We start from the raw sequence: 17,570 nt of genomic DNA, 5'->3' as shown, positions 1-17,570 counted from the left end.
CAGGTGGAGATTATATGGGGAGATGGTATTTTGGCAAGCCCAAGAACCCAGGTTCAAGTTCCTGGGGCTGGTAGAGAAACAGAAACACACATTAGTTTAAGATAGGATAAACTAGAGAGACATCCTATCAAATAACTGTCTCAGCATCTTCTGAAAGCTGCTGAGAACTATATATTCACTCAAACTGAATACTGCTGTTTCAGTGTTTTAGGTGCAGAATGATGAACAAGGCAGACAGAGGACTCTATCCTCTTAAAGTATAGAGACTCTAGCTGCCAGGCTTTTCTTAGGGATAACCTATTTGGCATCCTGAATAACAAAATGTGTCTTTGTCTGACCTTTGGATATATATTAATAGAGCCCTGGCACCTTTCCCCTAGTTTGCAGTCAAAGGGGAAAGAAGAGAACCCTTTTCAATGACCAAATAATTTAGGTCAGAAAGAAGAGAAGCCTACTGATCTTTTCTCTCCCTTTTTAGGTACTGGAGATTGAAAGCAGTTGGCTTCTGGAGGTGGCTCCTCACTATTACAAGGCCAAGGAGCTAGAAGATTCCCATGCTAAGAAAATGCCCAAGAAAACAGGCAAGACACGAGAAGAACTAGGGTAGAGAAGGAGACATCTGCAAAATCTGACCACAGCTCCATGTCCTTCTGAATATTATTTAATGTCTATTAAAATAAAATTATTTTTTTAATAAAGCTTGTGGAGGGATCCAGATAAAGTGGTATATAGAAAGCGTATCTCACTTATTCATGTAAGCTTTATTATTTACAAGTTAAGTTACACAGCAGCCTTACACAGCATGAGATGGAAAGGAACGAAGGATAATTGGGGAGGAAGGTGGCTACTGAGATTCTTGACGACCTCCACCGCTGTCTCTTGTGCATAACAAAGTCTTCAGTGCTGCCTCCATTCCAATTCCTGGGTCAGGATCAGGCCTTGGGACACAGGTACAAGTTGGGTTCTGGCTCTGACAGCCCCAAGGCCACCAGGGCTCCCACTAGCAGCTTCTTCACAGGTGTTGGGGGTGAGTGTGAAGGCATCAGCTGCAGGAAGGAAGGTTAATGCCAGTGGTGGGGAGGCAGGGAGCAAATGTTATGGTCCTTACCCCACCCCCTCCAACCCACCCAGTTCTGGGACTCACTTTGTCCAGGTGATGGCGACAAATGAGGCCATTGGAATTCAGATAGAAAGTAGAATAGGCATCATAGGTCCTGGGAAGGGGAGAAAGAGAGACTTATTGAGGGAGAAGGTAACTTGTCCCAAAATTTAACTCATGCATTTATTTAAACTAGTAGTTCTTAAACTGCTTCTCCTTAGATCACTTTGGGGAATTTTTAAAATCCCTGACTCCCAGACTGTACCCTGTCCTAATTAAATCAGAATGACTGGCACAAGTATATTCTAAAGAACCCTAGGTGATTCCACTGGAACCAAAGCTTAGGAACCAGTGGTGTAAACATGGTAGAGGCTAGGCCTGACAATTTCTTGGGATTCTACTCAGTGCCAGAATTTTACTAATGTACTTTACCTACGGTTGTGAGACAGGAATTTTCATTTGTTCAAGAATTATTTTGAGTGCCTACTATGTGTTAGGTAATGTACATGAAGAAACTAAAGTTCTAAGGTTTTCTAATATACTCAAAGCCCTATTTTTTTTGTTACATTAAAATAAGATCACTGTCCTTGAGGAGGCTGTACTCAAGTCAGGGTAGATCAGAGATTGTCTGGGAGACTAAATGATTAGATCCCTAAATGATTCCCATTGGGGAATGAATGTAGGTCTTTTCTCACTCTTCTCTTACTGGTAAAGCTCATCCTTGTCACGTTTGTAGAAATGCAGAAAGAATATGTGGATGGGCAACCCCACAAGGCGCCAACGGGCTTGCAGGGTCCAATTCTCGGAGTGGCGGGTCAGCTGTAGAACCTCCAACCGAAGTTGTGCAAAATAGTTCCAGGCCAGGAAGCGGCAGAGGGTCAGTGACAGAATGTACCATGTCCGGCCTCTATGAGAAGGGGATGGGAAAGAAACCTCATGATGGCAGAAACAGGAATACAAACTGGCCTCTGCCTGAGGAATGGAAACAGCTGTGAGAAGTAGACTGGGGCCTGTTTTGGGAAATGGAAAGAGGCCTTTTCCTCCCCAAGGCCCTACCAGTGGCCTGGCTCACTTGGTACGTATGTTCAGGATCTCGTTGATAAATTCCACATCTGATGAGTAGAGAGCATAGTCGTGGGAGTGAAGGAACAGGTTGGGAAGCTAGGTGGAAGAAGATGGCATTAGACCAGTGGGAAGGATAACAGATGATCCCATTTCTCTGTTTTTTACTTTTAGAGCCTCCTTATTCCCTTCTAAGTTAAAGGTCATCTCATCCCAACCCTAACCTCCCCTAACCCAAACTGAGGAGCATCTTTTCCTCAGGAAAATGTCTGTAATGCCTCTCTATGTCTTCGTGGTGGTTAAATAAAGAATCCAGCTGACTAATCCTCTATTTCCAAGCATTACCTACATCCCTCCCACTGTGGACAAAGGCCACTTTAAAACAGACTTACCTCTTGTCTCAGTCTCTCATACATAACAGCCAGGTGCTCTTCCATACTGGGATCCCCTGATGGTGTGGAAGGGGAAGGGTGGGTGGTCCCAGGGGCTTGGAAGGGTATCAGAGCCCCAGGAGAGGGGCAGGGAGGTCTCTCAAAGAGGCATCTAAGCCCATCCAGGCAGCCCCCATGTAATTCAGGTCCCGGTCCCTCCTCCCTCTTTCCTGGAGGGAGGACCACCCACGGTGAGCTGAGGGCCTGAATCTGAGGTAGAGGTAGCTGGGGAGCCTGGAGAAGTGGCTGAGCAAGAGAGCATGGTGGTGAAGGAGACCAAAGGAGGGGAGAAGATGGAAAAGTGGTTGTTGTGGAGTGGGGCCAAAGGGGTGGGAATGGTAGAGCCCGTGAAGAAAGCCGGTCCTAAAGAGGAAGAACAAAGAGGAAAAAGAATCCAGCTGCCTGATGTCCCTTCATTCAACTTCTGCTTATCTGCTCACCTTCCATGCAGGAGACCGGGTGCGATTCCCAGATCATGCAATACCCGCCCCCCCCAAAAAAAATTCTGCTCATTAACAGATTTCTTGTTCCCACCTGTTCCTCCTGACAAGAGAAATGGAATTACTACAGGAAAAAAGGAACGGATTCATCGCCATCACTCCTGAAAACAGGAGGAAACACTTTCTTGATACACAGGAATAAGTACCTCCCAAAACATTAGCCAACACCTTAACATTTAAGATTTCAATGCTGTCGTGGGTCAGTTTCATCTTCTACAGCAAGAATCATATCAGAATATATATTTGATGAATCAACCAATTAATGAATAACAGGTTTTATTGTGCTGTGGATGAAATCATATGGCCTATAATACAACTCCATAATTAAGTGTGTGAGGCAAATATACAGAAAAAAGAATATCCAACTGGAGTTTGGAGGCTTTTCTTTGAAATCCAATTACACCGTGCAACCTTTGGCACTTCCATTCCCTGTGCTATTTTCCTATAAATGTCCTATAAATGAGGACGATAATGTCTCACTGGGTTATTAAGGCAGTAAGAAATAATGAATGGAAATAAAACTTTGCAACCTGTAGAGTGGTATATAAATGTGAGCTATTATCAGTCCAGGCCTTCCACATGACACAACCAGCCCAAGGAGCCTGGGCTTCAATTTTCCCTATTTTAATAACACTATAACTGCGATAAGGGAAGTCACTCAAAAACAGGCCTCCTGAGGTGGGGTGGGTAGTAGTGGTGGCGGTATGTGTGTCTCACTTCGGGGAAGGCGGGCAGTGCGGGTACCTCTGTCCCCAACGGTGCCCTAGAGGCGCTGTCTCAGCCGGAGGCGTGGCCATCTTGTTCGCCCGGGTGCGGGGCCCCGAGCCGGCTGCCCCCGGGCTGGCCTTCCCGCCGGGTCCGCCATCCAAGTGGAGGATGCGCAGGATGCGGAGCGCTGCCCGCAGGTCGAATGGAAACCAGGAGGCTCCCCGGCGGGACCGCGGGCGAGCCGTAACCTCCCCGCCCCCTGCCCTTCAAATCACCTCCAGCCACAGGTAACCGCGGAAACAAGGGCGCACAAGCGGCCGCCCCTGGCTGCCCCAGCCTAGACTTTATTTGCCCGCCTACCCCCAACCCAAACCCTTGCTAGCCGTCGCCCATTGAGCGTCAGGCGGGGTGGCACCGCCCTCTCGCCCCGCGACCTCCCACCCCTCCACGCGCCGCCAAGGCCGGGTGGGAAGGGGCGGTGGGGCGCCACTGCGCCTGCGCAGTGCCAGTGCGCTGTGCGTCCCGTGTGCTGGATCTGAGGGTCTCTCCCCGCCCCCTCTCTTACCCTCTCGCTTCCTCTCTGCTCTCACCTGGGGTCGAGCCTGGTAGGCGCGGAGGCAGGGGCCTAGACGCCGGGCCGCCCCCCGGCTTGGGTGGTACATGATCTTCTGGGAGTGGAGAGAGCACCTCTTGAGTGCGACCTCCGGCCTCCTCACCGGGGTGAGCTTGCCTCAGCACCGGCTTCGTGAAGGGGAAAGGGGGAGGGGGGGCGGTAAGGGGCTGAGGGGAGAACTATGAAGATGTTGCGCGCTTGCGCACTGCGGGTTCAAGGAGCCAGCAGAGCCGCTCGGTCCGCAATCAGTGCGCCTGCGCTCGCCGGATCGGAGGCTGCCCTAAAGCGCTTGCGTAGTAAGTTAGCGGCTCCGTGAACTGCAGTTATAGCGCTTGCGCGGAAAGCTGAGCCAAGGTGGGGTCCAACAGCCGGATGTAACGAGAGCGAGGGATGAGATTGAAATAATGACAAACCTTAGAATAGCTCTTATGAGAAAAATAAATACTTTTATTACTCTAATTAAAAATAAGATACAGATGATTTGGAGCTGCTAACCTGTTGAATGAATGAGTGAATGAATACAACCACTATGAAAACTGGGCTTTGGCTAGCTCTTGTAGCGAAGGAGATAACACTGTCTTTGGAGGTGTAAGAGTGGGCAGTGGTCACCAAGGCCTGGTGCTGCGACCTTCCTGCAGGTTTCGAATAAACCTGGCATTGAAAACGTCCCCGCCCACTGTCCAAGAGGGTGCTGGTGGGGCGTGGACCTGTGGAGGGGCGCTGTGCATTGGTTCCTTCCCACACCTGTCCTGTGAAAAGACCTGCTCCTCACTGGTAAACCTGGTAGGTGGGAAGGAGAGGGAGTATTAGGGGTACTAAATAGGGAATTAAGATCACAGACTTCAGGGTTTGGCTGGCTTTCAAGTGTCAAGTTTTGGTGTAAAAGAGGACACATGAAGGATATGAGGCTGGAATCGCTAGAGGCTTCCAATTTGAAGCCCCTCAGAGAAGCACCAGGTTGAACCTACAGGGAAAGAGGCTTATGAGTTATTAAGAAAGAGGACTTAAGGGAGGAGCTGGTACCCAGTTCAGATTTAGGAGGAAGTAGTAGTTGAGGGTGGTGTTAGGAAAGGAATGAGAAAGTGTGGTGGTGGTGGGGGGGGCATATGTATATAGCTGGTAGGGGTCCAGCCCTCACCTATTCTCTGTTTCCTGTTCCCCCTGCTTCGATTCTTGGTTGCCTGTGGGAATATCAGGCATATGCATGGGAAGGCTAAAGTAGGTTGTGAATGGGGCCTACTTGATTTGAGGGTAAGGAAAAATGCATACTTACCTGTGTCAGGGAATGAGGAATTCAACCCCCCATGGCGGCTGTAGCAGCAGCTTTGGGCTACCAGCCCTGGGGGAGTTCCCCTGCAGAAGAAATGGGAGATGATGGGGAAGAAGCTACAGGACAAAAGATGGGTGGGTATGGAGGAATTAGAGGAGAGTAATAAAATAAACAGCAAGGAACAAAGAGAAGGGGGTAATTACCTTCCCTATGGGATTCTAATCTAAGTATGCCTCAGAAATAGGGAGGGGGCACGTTTTATACCCCAAAATTTTCTGGAGCAGTCCTGATTTGTTGCTTTATTCTGGTTGAATACTGTATTAAATGTATGGCTAAATGTGATCTAAATCATAAAAACAGAGTTTTCTATAGGCAAAAAAAGAATTTGTTGGTTCTTTGATGTTTGGCTTGGAAAACATGGTTACCTTAAGAATACCTCTGAGGAAAATTGGGAGTACCGAGCAAGACTGAATTCTGGAGGAAAAGGAAGAAATCCTTTGGAATAGAAATGACAGAACATGTTGGACTCTCAATGGAGGTAAGGGATTGTCTGGAGAGAGTGATATTCAAGGGTTTAGTTGGGAGAAGGGCAGAAATCACAAAGTGGGAAAAGCTATCCAAGGAATTGGTATTGGTTAGAGTCTCCTGTAGAGACCCCCAGCAGACATCAGTTTGGGAGTTCCCTGACATACACATACATACCACTTAGTGGATCCCACAGATGTTGATAACTCTTGACATCTCAGCAAGGGCTAGCTTGGGGGTAAAGTCATTGGGGGAAGAGGTGAAGGTTCCTGGAGGGAATGAGGGACTAGATAAAGGAACATTCACAGAGGGATCCTTTGATTACATGACAGGAGACATGCAGAATCTGCAGGAGGAGACCCAGCAGTAAAGATGCAGATGGACAGACACCAGCTCTTGGAAGGAGAGCTCTGCAGATATTAGAGGTGAGGAAGATGAGAGTGACAGGAGTTCTGAGATCTGGGGAAAATAAGGGGCGACACACAAACGAGGCTGAGACCTTAAGTTTTGGTTTTTTTGGGGTACTTTTTTTTTCATTGAAAATGTCAATTTAAAAAACAAAAACAAAAAATTCACAGTTTATTCAGACAACACTGAAAGGAAGAAGGAAAGGGAGGAGTGAGTGGGAATGAGGGAGATCCTGCTCCCAAGGATTTGGGGGAATATGGTGGGATACCTGATCTACACATTCAGAAGGTAGGAGAGGGAAAGATGTATCTCTATCCTGGGGTGTGGAGCAGGGAAGGAGGAACATTTTAGAAAAAAAGACGGAAGGGTAGTCTCCCATCATCTCAAGACAATCTTACAAGACAGAAATACACCAGCATCTAGCTACCAGGGAGGGATGGATGCTAGCGGAAATTCCAGGATCTAGTAGATCTTGAGACCCAGGAGTATCTTCTGAAACATGGTTAACAGTAATCCCAGGGTGCTTGCTAGGGTCTACTGCCAAGAAATAAACTCCTTCAGAGAATTGATTTTGGGGAAGTGGTGCTGGTTAGGGTCTCCAGTAGAGACCCCAAGCAGACATCAGTTTGGGAGTTCTCTGACATACACATATACAAAACGTGAAAATTAAAGAGTTTGGCAATGTTAAGTGGTTCCCTTTGGGGAGCTGGTAATTTCTGAAGGTCCCGGTCCTACCTATCTGGACTGCTTAGAAGCACAGCTTACTGCCTGGCAATAGCAGGCTTAAAGGGCAAGCCTGGTGGGTACACACTATAGAGGTAATATGGGATTTATCCCATGGACAAAACTTCTTAAAAGGTTTCCCTGGCAGAGAAGGCCTTTGGACCTTCCATTTTGTTATAGAGTCTGAGAGCGTGCAAGGGTGTGCTTCTTGGTTAATACATATGAGCCACCCAGCCAAGGGGTCTGGCAGCAGATTAGGCTGTCTGTGGGGAGAGTCTTTAGAGCCCACATTAGGAGAAAAGGGATACTTTCTGTGGTAATAAAAGCTGCAAAGGATTAGACTATTTGGGACCCTGACAATACAGCTTTCCAAGCAAGGGGAAGAGGGAATCCTATGGACTCTGTCAGGTTTCTAGGTGATGAGTTCTAGGGGATGTAATGGAACAGTGGGTCCGGGGTTCTCAGCAAGAGGGGTTGCTACCATCCCTAAGTCTCCAGGGGGAGTAGGGGTAGCTATCTGTCAGTATCGACTCTCATCAGAGCGGGGAAGGGAGCTGTGGAAGGATGTCATGGACAGGAAGAAGGGAGAAGGAAAATGGGGGAGAAAAAAACAGAAAGAGAAGTCAGAGGTGAAAAGAAAGCTGGAGAGAGAAATAAAGGAGATGCCCACTCCCTGCCCACTGAGATGGACTCCTGCCACACGGGGCCAGTGGCTCCCATCTGTGTCAGAGACACTGCCCCTTTCCCAGTAGGTGCTAAACCACAACCTGCCTAATTGGAGAAGGCTCAATCCCCCCACCCAATGGATCTGTGTGCTCTTCCTGCCCTTGCCCCCCAACTCTCACTTTAAAACTAGGGTCTCTGGGTTCCGTATAAGTCCTATTCTGTTTCTTCACTATAATTTCCAGACCACTTCCATGTGTATTTTTCAATATATTTTTCTTGCAAAGTTTCAGGACTCCACCTATCCTATTTCTTCTAGTCTCTGATAGATTCAAACTACCCTCTGCTATTTCCAGCATCCGCTAAGACACTTTTGTGGCTCCCTAACCCTCCAACTCCCTATTACCTGGTGCGGCGACGTTGGGCTGGGCTGCCCCCAGGGTCTGTGGCAAGCAGAAGGCGGGCAGTAGGGTGTGGTGGGCAGAGGCGTAGGGAACGCAACAGCTCCTGCTCTGGCACAAAGGGGCGGAGGGGACCCCGTTCTGGTGAGTTCCCCAGGCTGCTGGAGCGGGGTGGTGGGTGGGCTGCAGGTGTAGCACGGCGAGGTGCTCTGTTTAGGGGCCATGGAGGCTCCACAGCTACTTTCAGAACTGGGAGAGAGGGAGAATTAAGAGCGAGACAGGAAAAAAAAAAAAAGGAGAGAAGACAACAGATATATGAAAGCAAATATTAGGGTAGAAAACAAGATAAATCAGAGCCTTTAGAGCAATCTTATCCTTCCCCTGTGTCCCCCAAGCATTCTCTTCCCGTGTTTTAAGATACTCTGGGCCCACACACCCCACCCCAGTCCTTCTTACATTCTCGATCACTAGAGGAGTATGGCTTAATGTCTCCCTCTGCTCTCTTGGGTGGCAGCTTCCTCGCTGGAGCTGGTGGTGGAGGGGACACAGGCAAGGTCAGCATTAGGAGATATAGCTGTTTCTGCACCCCTCCCACTACTCCACAATCCCAAACCTCTGCTCCCTGACACCAGTTCCTCCTGGGGAAGTAGTTCAGCTCCGCTGCAGAATCAGCGTTTTGGCAATACCAGCACACCAAAAGGGATTTTGGGGAGGAATACTGGGGAGAGCCAGATGGAATAGGCCAAAGTTAGGGAAGAAAGACCCATGAGGAGGAAGACCAAGGGGAGAATTGGGGAGCTTGGGAGATACAGGAGTAAGACAGCCAAAGGAAGGTGCGCTCTTACTGTCATTGGGATTCTGGGGCTGTGGAATGGTCCCAGCCAGATCACCAAGAACCCTGGGTCCCTCTAGATGAGGCAGATAAAGCCCTTAATCAGGAATTGCTTTGGAGAGGTCAGGGGACATTAGGGGCGAGACAGAACCTCTCCTTTTTGTGCAAAGATGGGACAAAATTTAAATCTTTTTTTTTTTTTTTAAAAGAAAGGTGAGAAATATAGACATCAAAAAGGAGTTATCCAAGTATTGGGAGACAATGAACTGTCTAAAGTAAGGGCGGAAGGAATGCGTGTGTTTGAGGCTAGGATGTGGAATTTAGGAAGTATTTTAATCCCTCAGATTTGTTTTCTCTAGGTCAACTTCATTATTTGGTTGAAAATGTTATAAATTCTGAGTTATCCCTTAAAACTAATATTTAAACTTTGGATCATTCACGTTATACCTGTTCTGTGAATGGAACTGGAAGGGCTGTCTGCACTTGCCTGTCCCTCACTGCCTGAGAGAAACCTGAGCAATTTCCAAGGAAATGTGACTCTGGGCTATTTTGATGGACTGAAGCAGCAAGAAGCTCCATCAACATCAGTCATCCAAAAGGACCCAATAAGTTTCCTTAGTTAGAAGTCCTGCCAAGTATAAAGTGGACTGAGCTCCCATGAAGGACAAAGACCACTAGGAAATGACTGCTGGAGACAGGGTTGCTTTAGTTGCCCACAGAGAGCAGTGAACTCCCTGCTGCCCACAGAGGGACTAGCCATCAGTGCACTATGTTTCCACCCATTTAGTACAGGTTTACCAGCAGGTATGGGGTCGACCACAGCAGCACGTCGAGTTGCCCTCAGAGAGGGAGCAGGGGGCCCTGTGAGGAAGGAAGAGGTGGTGTCCCTCAGTGAGGGGGCCAGTGCAACCAAGAATCTACCTCTTTCCTTCCTGTCACCCCAACTATATGACTAACACAAAGTAAGAAAACTTACGATGTTGATGGGCAAAGAAGCCTTCAAAGATCACAAAGTTGTTCACCTAAAAGATGAAACAAGCAAAATACAGTTGTCCATTCACCCACTCAGTATATATTTGGATTCAGAACCCTGTGCTAGAAAAAACTACACTGGAAGGAGGAAAAGTCAGCCTCCCTGTCTTTGGTGACAGACCTAGTGAAAAATCTAGATCCTGACAAGCTAATCCTAAAGTTCGTATGAAACTGCAAGGGTCCTTGAGAAGCTAAAACAACCCTGAAAAAGAGCAATGTTGGAGAACTCATATTAAACCTTACTACAGGGCAGGCCACAGTGGCTCAGCAGGCAGACTTCTCGCCTGCCATGCTGGAGACTTGGGTTCGGTTCCTGGTGCGTGCCCATGAAAAAAAAATTACTACAAAGCTACTGTAATCAAACTAATGTAGTACTCTCTCTCTAAGCCCAACTCTGCAAGTGAAATCATTCTCCTCACCCCTACATGGGACATGACATCCAGGGGTGAAATTCTCCCTGGTGGCGTGGGAGATGACTCCCAGGGATGGGTCCGGTTCTGGCACCATGGGATCAACAATTCCACCCTGACCAAAAGGGGGAAAAGAAGTGTAACAAATAAGGTATCAGTACACTACAAATAAGAAGTGTAACAAATAAGGTATAAGTGTAACAAATAAGGTAATAGAGTCAAGAGGCTACTCTGGAGGTCACTGATACATAAGCTTCAGTTAGACACTGCTACCTATCATAACTTGCCAAATCCCAACCAAAACCATTCCGGCCAATCCTAAAAAACATAATATTCTACAAAGAGTCCAGGCATTAGGGTAATATTCCAAAAACTGACAACCTCCAGATGAGTCCCTGGACCAGATAAATCCTGAATTGCAGAGTGGCCAGCCTCTCCAGAACATCAACTAGTTCCATCCCCCTCCCATATTATTAACAGTCCTTTTCAACATGAAAAAGTTAGAATGGACGTAAGCCAAATACTCCTAAGAAGTGGGATAGAGAGATCAAAGTTGATGGTGGAGTTACAACAGAAGGTAGGGTTTAACAAATGAGTATGACGCTCAGTCATTATACTGATATTTTAGTCTCCAGTATTTTAGAGTAGCTAGAAATAAAAACCCAAAATTGTGGAATTTGTAATCCAAATCAAACTCTGAAATCTGTTCTACAACTAACTGTTGTGCTGTGCTTTGAAATTTATTGTTTTTTTTTGTATATGTTATTTTTCACAAAAGAAAAAAAATCAATTATGATGATAAACTATTTATTCCTTCTAGCCTCCAATGTTCTGGAGCAGCTAGAAGGAAAAATCTGAGATGATGGTATAGTAGCTCGTTACAAACTCTGGGATCTGTCTTGTAACTACTGCTGAAGAGTGCTTTGAAAGTATTGCTTTTTTCTTTCTTTGTTTTGTATATATGTTATATTTTACAGTGAAAAAATAAAACAAAAAAACAACAGTGTGGTATTGGAGTAAGAACAGAAATAAGATCAATGGAGAAGAAGTGAGATTCCAGAAAATTTTCAGGAAAGGTGCCAAGATCACAAAATAGGGAAAGAATATATATATTTTTTCCCCAACAAATGGTACATGGCTCAGTTGTACTACTGAGCCACAGACAAAATAATTAATTTGGACCCCTACCTCACATCGTATATAAAAATTCACTCAAAATGGATGACAGAACTAAATGTTAGAGCTAAAACTTAAACACCACTAGAAGGCAATGTAGGTATAAATCTTTGTGACCTTCGATTAATGGAACAGTTTCTTAAACATGACACCAAAAGCACAAGCAACAAAAGAAAAATAAGATAAACTAGACTTCATCAAAATAAAAAAATTTTGTGCTTCAAAAGTCTATCAAGAGGATGGGCAATGGTGGCTCAGTGGCAGAGTTCTTGCCTGCCATGCCAGAGACCCAGGTTCGATTCCCAGAACCTGCCCGTGTCAAAAAAGAAAAGAAAAAAGACTATCAAGAAAGTTAAAAGACAACTTGCAGAATGAGAAAAAATATTTGCAAATCATATTATCTAAGGGTCTAGTATCCAGAATATATAAAGAACTCTAAGAACTCTAACAACTCAATAACAAAAAGACAACACAAAATATGGGCAAAGGATTAGAATAGACATTTCTGTAAAGAAGATACGCGAATGGCCAATAAGCACATGAAAGGATGCTCAGCACATTAGTCATTAGGGAAATGCAAATCAAAAGCACAATGAGATTGGTTTCTCTCTTTTTTTTAGCTTTTTTTTTTTTAATTGTAAAATATAACATATACACAAAAAAAGGGAATAAATTTCCAGGTACATTTTAGCAAGTAGTTATAGAACATATTTTAAAGTTTGGTATGGGTTGAAACTCCATGATTTTTCGTTTTTTCTTCAAACTACTCAAAGACACTGGAGACCAAAAGAAATACCAATATATGAAAATAACAAGTGTATGTGGAGAAATTAGAATCCTTGTGCATTGCTGGTGGGAAAGTAAAACACTGTAGCCACTGTGGAAAACAGTTTGGCAGATCCTCAAAAACTTAAACATAGACTTACCATGTGACCCAGTAAATCCATTCCTAGGTATTTATCCACAAGAACTGAAAGCAGGGATTCAAACAGACACCTGTACACCAATGCCCATAGCACCATTATTCATAATAGCCAAAGGGTGTTAATAACCAAATGTCCATTGAGTGATAAATATGATTAATAAGCAAATTATGGTATATTTTTGCAATAAAGTATTATTCAGCCATAAAAAGGAATGTACTCCAGCATGAATGAACCTTGACGACATTATGGTAAGTGAAGTCAAAGATAAAAGTTCACATATTATATGATTTCATTTAAATGAAATGCCTTTAATAGGCAAAGCCATAGTGACAGGAAGTAGATTAGTAGTTGACAGAGGCTATGGCGCGGAGGGGGGGTGGGGGGGGGGGGGGGGGGGGGGGGGGGAGGGCGGGGGGGGGGTGGGGGGTGACAGAGGAGATGGGGAATGACTGCTTAATGAATGCAGGGTTTCTTTATGGGTGATAAAAATGTTCTGGAATTAGATAGTGCAATAGTTGCTGAATCATTATGTTGAGATTTCTTTTAGTCTCCAGTATCTTAGAGCAGCTAGAAGTAAAAACCTAAAATTGTGGAATTGTAACCCATACCAAACTCTGAAATCTGTTCTACAACTAATTGTTGCGATGTGCTTTGAAATTTATTGTTTTGTGCATATATTATTTTTCAAAAAAAGTCAATTTTGATGATAAATGCATAGCTATATGGTATTGTGAACCACTGATTTTACACTTTGGATGATTACATGGTATGTGAATATATAATATATATCAATAAAAAAAAGATTACTAGTGGCCTGAAGAAGCAAATGCAGCAATCACTTCTCAGTCCTCCTCTCATGTCACTGATCAGCAGCATTTGACCCAGTAAGCCTTCTAGAAACACTTTCTTTACTTGCCTTCCAGGTTACCTCACTTTTAAGTTTTTATCTGCCTCACTAGTCACCCTCTTTGGTTGCATTTTCTCGTTCCTCCTCTTCTCCCTGATATCTTAAAAGAGAGCCCAAGGGCTTAAGTCCTTGGACCACTTTTCCATCTCTCCTTAGTGATTTCATCCTGTTTCATTGCTTTAAATATCATCTGCATGCTGAGGATTCTGCATCCCAATCCTCTCCCCTGGATTCCAGGGAAGTACCAAACTGTTTGTTCAACTGAATCTCCAACTTAACTTATTCAAAATGGACTCCTAGTATTTCCCCCCAAAAGGTGCTCTATCTACCATCTTGGTTAATGCAATTCCATCTTTCCAAGTGCTCAGACCAAAAACTTTCGGGTCATTCTTAACTCCTCCCTTTCATCACCACATACAATCCATCATGAAATCTTATTTGTTACTCCTTCACAATATTTAACATTGAGCATTCCTTACCATCTCCACTGCTGCCACCTTGGTCTGAGCCACCACCATTTTTCATCAGTATTATTGCCTCCTAACTGGTCTACTTGCCTCTATACTTGCTCCTGTGCTGGGTTGTTTTTTTTTTTTTTTTTTTTACATTTTTTTATTGTGAAATACAACATATATACAAAAAAAGCAATGAATTTCAAAGTACATTGCAACAAGTAGAACAGATATCTGTAATACATTCCAAACAGGTATCAGAGTTTGGAATGCGTTACTGTTCCACCATTTTAGGTTTTTCCTTCTAGCTGCTCCAAGACACTGGAGACTAAAAAGAAATATCAATATAATGATTCAGCAGTCATATTCATTTGTTAAATCTTCACTTCTCTGTTATGACTCCTCCTTCACCTTTTTTTAAAAATATTTTTATTGAGAAATCTTCACACATATTTCATACATGGTGTACAATCAGTGCTCTCAATATATCACATAGTTGTGTATTCATCACCATGATCATTTTTTAGAACACTTGCATCACTTTAGATAAATAAAAAGAAAACACTCACACATAACATACCCCTCACCCCTACCTCTCACTGACCAGTAGTATTTGCCGTGTCTTAACATAACAGCCAAAGTGATCTTGTTACAATAAAAAGTCAGATTAGATTATCCCTCTGCTCAGGGGGTTCTCCTTTTTTCAAAGTCTCTGCAATAGCAAATAAGGCCTTAAATGTTTTTCCTCTCTGATCAGATATCCTAACACACCCATACTCACTCTGTTGTGGCTATACTAATCTGCTCTAAGAGGCACACTCCTCACCTCATGGTCTTTACACTAGCCATTCTCTCTGCCTGGAATGTTCTCCCTCTACACATTATCTAACTCTTTTCCACATCCATTGGGACACTTTCTTAGTGAGACCTATTCTGATTATCCCATTTATACTTCCAATGCCACACACCCCCATCTCTGCCTCGACAGTGCCAAGTCCTCTTACTGGCTCTCATTTTTCCAGAGCACTCATTATTAACCATCATATATACTTTTTTTTTTTTTTATGTTTGTCTATCTTCCTCCACTACAATATAAGCTCCACAGGGCAGGGGCTTTTGTCTGTTTTGTTGAGTAAAATATTCCTACTCTAGAACACGGTGGCAGGTGCTCAATAAATATTTGTTGAATGAATAAGTGAGTGAATGAATGAATAGCATTAGTAACATTTCATTGCATTTTATAAACAATACCCATTTCCCATATTAGACCAAATCTGCCTGAGGACAGGGAATGTATATTATTCTGGGCCCTTAATAAATGTTAACTGAACAACTGAGCAATGACCTGCATAAAAACAAAGTGGTGATAATGAGCTGGCTGTGTTTGGGGCACAGGGGTGAAAAATTATTAGGTTTGGCAAACAGCCCATGATGATGAATCAGAAAAGATTAGTGAAGTGGCTGTAGGATAAGAGTGATACAACAAGAAAAGTAAGGAGCTTAGTTGTAGAAATTGAATCCTATATAGTTAGCAACAACTTGCTCCTGGAAGGCAGCACTTTTTTGACCCCAAATGATAAATCCAATAGGAATGTTCAGTGGGGTTCTGCTCTCTGAAATCTCTAACCTGTGGGACTGTGGTCTCCAGGTTGTAGTGCTTATTCAGGAACTTAAGCAGCTTCTGTGATGGTCGGTCAACGGCCAGTTGGTGTGGTTCAACTCGCTCCTTCTGCAAGGAACAGGAAGCTTAGAGGTAAGAGGTGTGGAAAGAGTAAGCCAGTAAGAACCCAGGGAGCCTAGGAAGGGATAAAGAGGAAATTGAGGGAGAAACAAGGCCTTTGGAAGGCTCAGGGCAAAAGCACCTCTGATCTCTACCTTGGGCAGATCCTATGAAGACGTAAGTGATACCTGCAACATATACTGGAAGAGTTCTTGTCCATGGCCATGGCGCTGAAGTGACTCATGGATGTAAAAGTCCAGGATGCAAAGTGGTTCTACCTCATTGTGAGCCTCACGATCATCCTAACAGATAAAGAAGAATAAATATCTTTTAGGACCCAGGCATCTTAGCTGTTCCCTGATCTTGATCACTTTTGTTCTCAGGAAACAGTAGCACTCACCAGTACAAAGAGCTTCTTGTATCCAACTTTGAGGAAACCGATAATGGCTCCTTTTCCAGCCCTGCAGGATGGAGAAAATAATGAACAAACTAATACCAGCTATCTGGAACAGGGAGGATCAAAGAAGGGGAAAGGGATGGGGAGTAGAATTAAGCCTAGGATGGAAGAGCATTTGGCACTCACGGTCGGGCTGAAGTGTCTTTAAGCACATACATAACATGGCGGTTACTCTGCATCCTTGATGCACTGGTGATGGGAGCAGGAAGATGCTGGGCCTGCAGGAAAGATGGAGACAGACTTTCTGCAAGTCCCCTTCAAGGTACCCAGTACCTCCCATATCTACTGTCTCCACAAAGTGCTCCCCACCCTACTCCATCTTAAGATTCCCCAATACCTTAGCAGAAGCCTTGCCCAGTTCATCTACAATGGTCATAATTTGTTGCTGAAGATCAACACTATAAAAAGGGATATACAGTCAGATACTCACTTAATTGGAAGGTCTTGGGCTGTCAATCCCTGAGAACCTGGGCCACAATTCCAGCCCAGGTTCAATATATAAGGGTCTCTGCCTCTGACTTGGAGGCTTCCAATCTGTTTCCCCATCCCAGCCCTCTGGAACCCAAATTTTTGCTGCATCTCTTCCATTGTGATATACTCCCTCCTCCCTGGAGATTTTTGTGGGGAAACAGGAAGAGCAGATCATCCACATCCTTTGAGTGGGACCATATATTGGGCAAAGGGGTGTAAAGTCACAGGTTCAAGCACTGATCAACCACCCTTAGGCCTAGGGTCAAAGGTCACCAAAAGAGGGGGCAGGGCATCAAAAGGAGCCGCCACAGTCAGGGAGAAGGGGGCGTGGCCCCGGGGCCAAGTTTCGAGAGGAACCGGGAGAGAAGGGCCAGGGGGCGGGTTTGAGATGTCACCGGGCCGGCGTTGTTGTTCCGGGTCGGCGGGCCGGGGGCCGCAGATGCTGGTCCAGCACGGTGATCCGCTCCGGGAGCAGCGTGTCCACATCGAACGGGAACTCCATGGCCCATTGTGCGCGGCCGGACCCGCCCCTCAGACGTCACTTCCGCCCCCCTCGCCTCCCCGCCCTCCGTCAACGTCCTAGCGACCGGCCCAGGAGACCCCGTTCTTCCTACATGCCAGCTGTCCCCTTAACATTGCCACCTCCCCGGCTCCCACAGTAGTGCGTGCCATGGCAACGCATTTTTCCTTGGCTTCAGAAGTTCACACTCAAAGCCTTCGGCCCCTCAGTGGAACAGCTGAGTATTGTGTGTCTAGAATGCCTCAGGTGCAGGGGGCCACAAAG

General features: G+C 45.2%; 3 protein-coding genes and 1 long non-coding RNA gene across 13 annotated transcripts in view; 2 read left to right on the top strand and 2 right to left on the bottom strand.

Moving 5' to 3' along the window:
* The window catches only part of DHX16 (DEAH-box helicase 16), a 43,185-nt gene extending 42,435 nt beyond the window's left edge, over positions 1-750 (top strand). Inside the window, exon 20 of the mRNA XM_077161214.1 lies at positions 479-750. Coding sequence (XP_077017329.1) covers positions 479-607 — 129 coding nt within the window. The 3' untranslated portion in view covers positions 608-750. The remainder of the gene's footprint in view (positions 1-478) is intronic.
* On the bottom strand, positions 743-4,660 carry C5H6orf136 (chromosome 5 C6orf136 homolog). 4 transcript variants are annotated; one of them, XM_077161225.1, is made up of 6 exons: positions 4,391-4,660; positions 2,554-2,955; positions 2,172-2,260; positions 1,806-2,006; positions 1,145-1,214; positions 743-1,046 (listed from the first exon to the last, which is right to left on the bottom strand). In XM_077161225.1, exons 1-6 carry the CDS (start codon positions 4,460-4,462, stop codon positions 933-935), a joined length of 948 nt encoding a protein of 315 aa, XP_077017340.1. In that variant the 5' UTR covers positions 4,463-4,660; the 3' UTR covers positions 743-932. The 4 variants fall into 4 exon arrangements, with proteins under 4 accessions (XP_077017340.1, XP_077017341.1, XP_077017342.1 ...); XM_077161226.1 differs by having other exon boundaries at positions 2,554-2,609; positions 4,366-4,659; XM_077161227.1 differs by having other exon boundaries at positions 2,554-2,609; positions 4,391-4,656.
* Positions 4,261-8,711, top strand: LOC143684349 (uncharacterized). Its single transcript, XR_013175998.1, has 2 exons — positions 4,261-6,221; positions 6,541-8,711. It is a non-coding gene; the product is annotated as an uncharacterized LOC143684349 (long non-coding RNA).
* Positions 4,846-17,315, bottom strand: ATAT1 (alpha tubulin acetyltransferase 1). 7 transcript variants are annotated; one of them, XM_077161220.1, is made up of 13 exons: positions 17,182-17,315; positions 16,653-16,713; positions 16,442-16,533; positions 16,259-16,319; positions 16,047-16,160; positions 15,766-15,867; positions 10,212-10,257; positions 10,034-10,096; positions 8,860-8,931; positions 8,409-8,652; positions 5,687-5,799; positions 5,552-5,594; positions 4,846-5,193 (listed from the first exon to the last, which is right to left on the bottom strand). In XM_077161220.1, the coding sequence occupies exons 1-13, from the start codon at positions 17,286-17,288 to the stop codon at positions 5,019-5,021; spliced, it is 1,293 nt and encodes a 430-aa protein (XP_077017335.1). In that variant the 5' UTR covers positions 17,289-17,315; the 3' UTR covers positions 4,846-5,018. The 7 variants fall into 7 exon arrangements, with proteins under 7 accessions (XP_077017335.1, XP_077017337.1, XP_077017333.1 ...); XM_077161222.1 differs by having other exon boundaries at positions 5,687-5,766; XM_077161224.1 differs by having other exon boundaries at positions 5,076-5,377.
* Positions 17,316-17,570: the final 255 nt, after the last annotated feature.

The sequence above is a fragment of the Tamandua tetradactyla genome, chromosome 5 (assembly GCF_023851605.1).
Source record: "Tamandua tetradactyla isolate mTamTet1 chromosome 5, mTamTet1.pri, whole genome shotgun sequence".
Taxonomy (NCBI): domain Eukaryota; kingdom Metazoa; phylum Chordata; class Mammalia; order Pilosa; family Myrmecophagidae; genus Tamandua; species Tamandua tetradactyla.
This window is presented reverse-complemented; position numbering and strand designations above follow the sequence as displayed.

Bases quoted from the DNA above. Each gene is read 5' to 3' on its own strand.
- ATAT1 (XM_077161218.1), bottom strand. From the start codon at position 17,288: ATGGAGTTCCCGTTCGATGTGGACACGCTGCTCCCGGAGCGGATCACC. The intron at 16,161-16,258 runs GTGAGTGCTACT...TTTATCTGTTAG, and splicing joins ACAAGAAGCTCTTTGTACTG to GATGATCGTGAGGCTCACAA. The intron at 15,868-16,046 runs GTATCACTTACG...TGTTCCTTGCAG, and splicing joins TCTTCCAGTATATGTTGCAG to AAGGAGCGAGTTGAACCACA.
- C5H6orf136 (XM_077161225.1), bottom strand. From the start codon at position 4,462: ATGTACCACCCAAGCCGGGGGGCGGCCCGGCGTCTAGGCCCCTGCCTC. The intron at 2,956-4,390 runs GTGAGAGCAGAG...CTTCCTCTTTAG, and splicing joins CCTACCAGGCTCGACCCCAG to GACCGGCTTTCTTCACGGGC. The intron at 1,215-1,805 runs GTAAGAGAAGAG...TCCCCTTCCCAG, and splicing joins GACAAGGATGAGCTTTACCA to GACCTATGATGCCTATTCTA.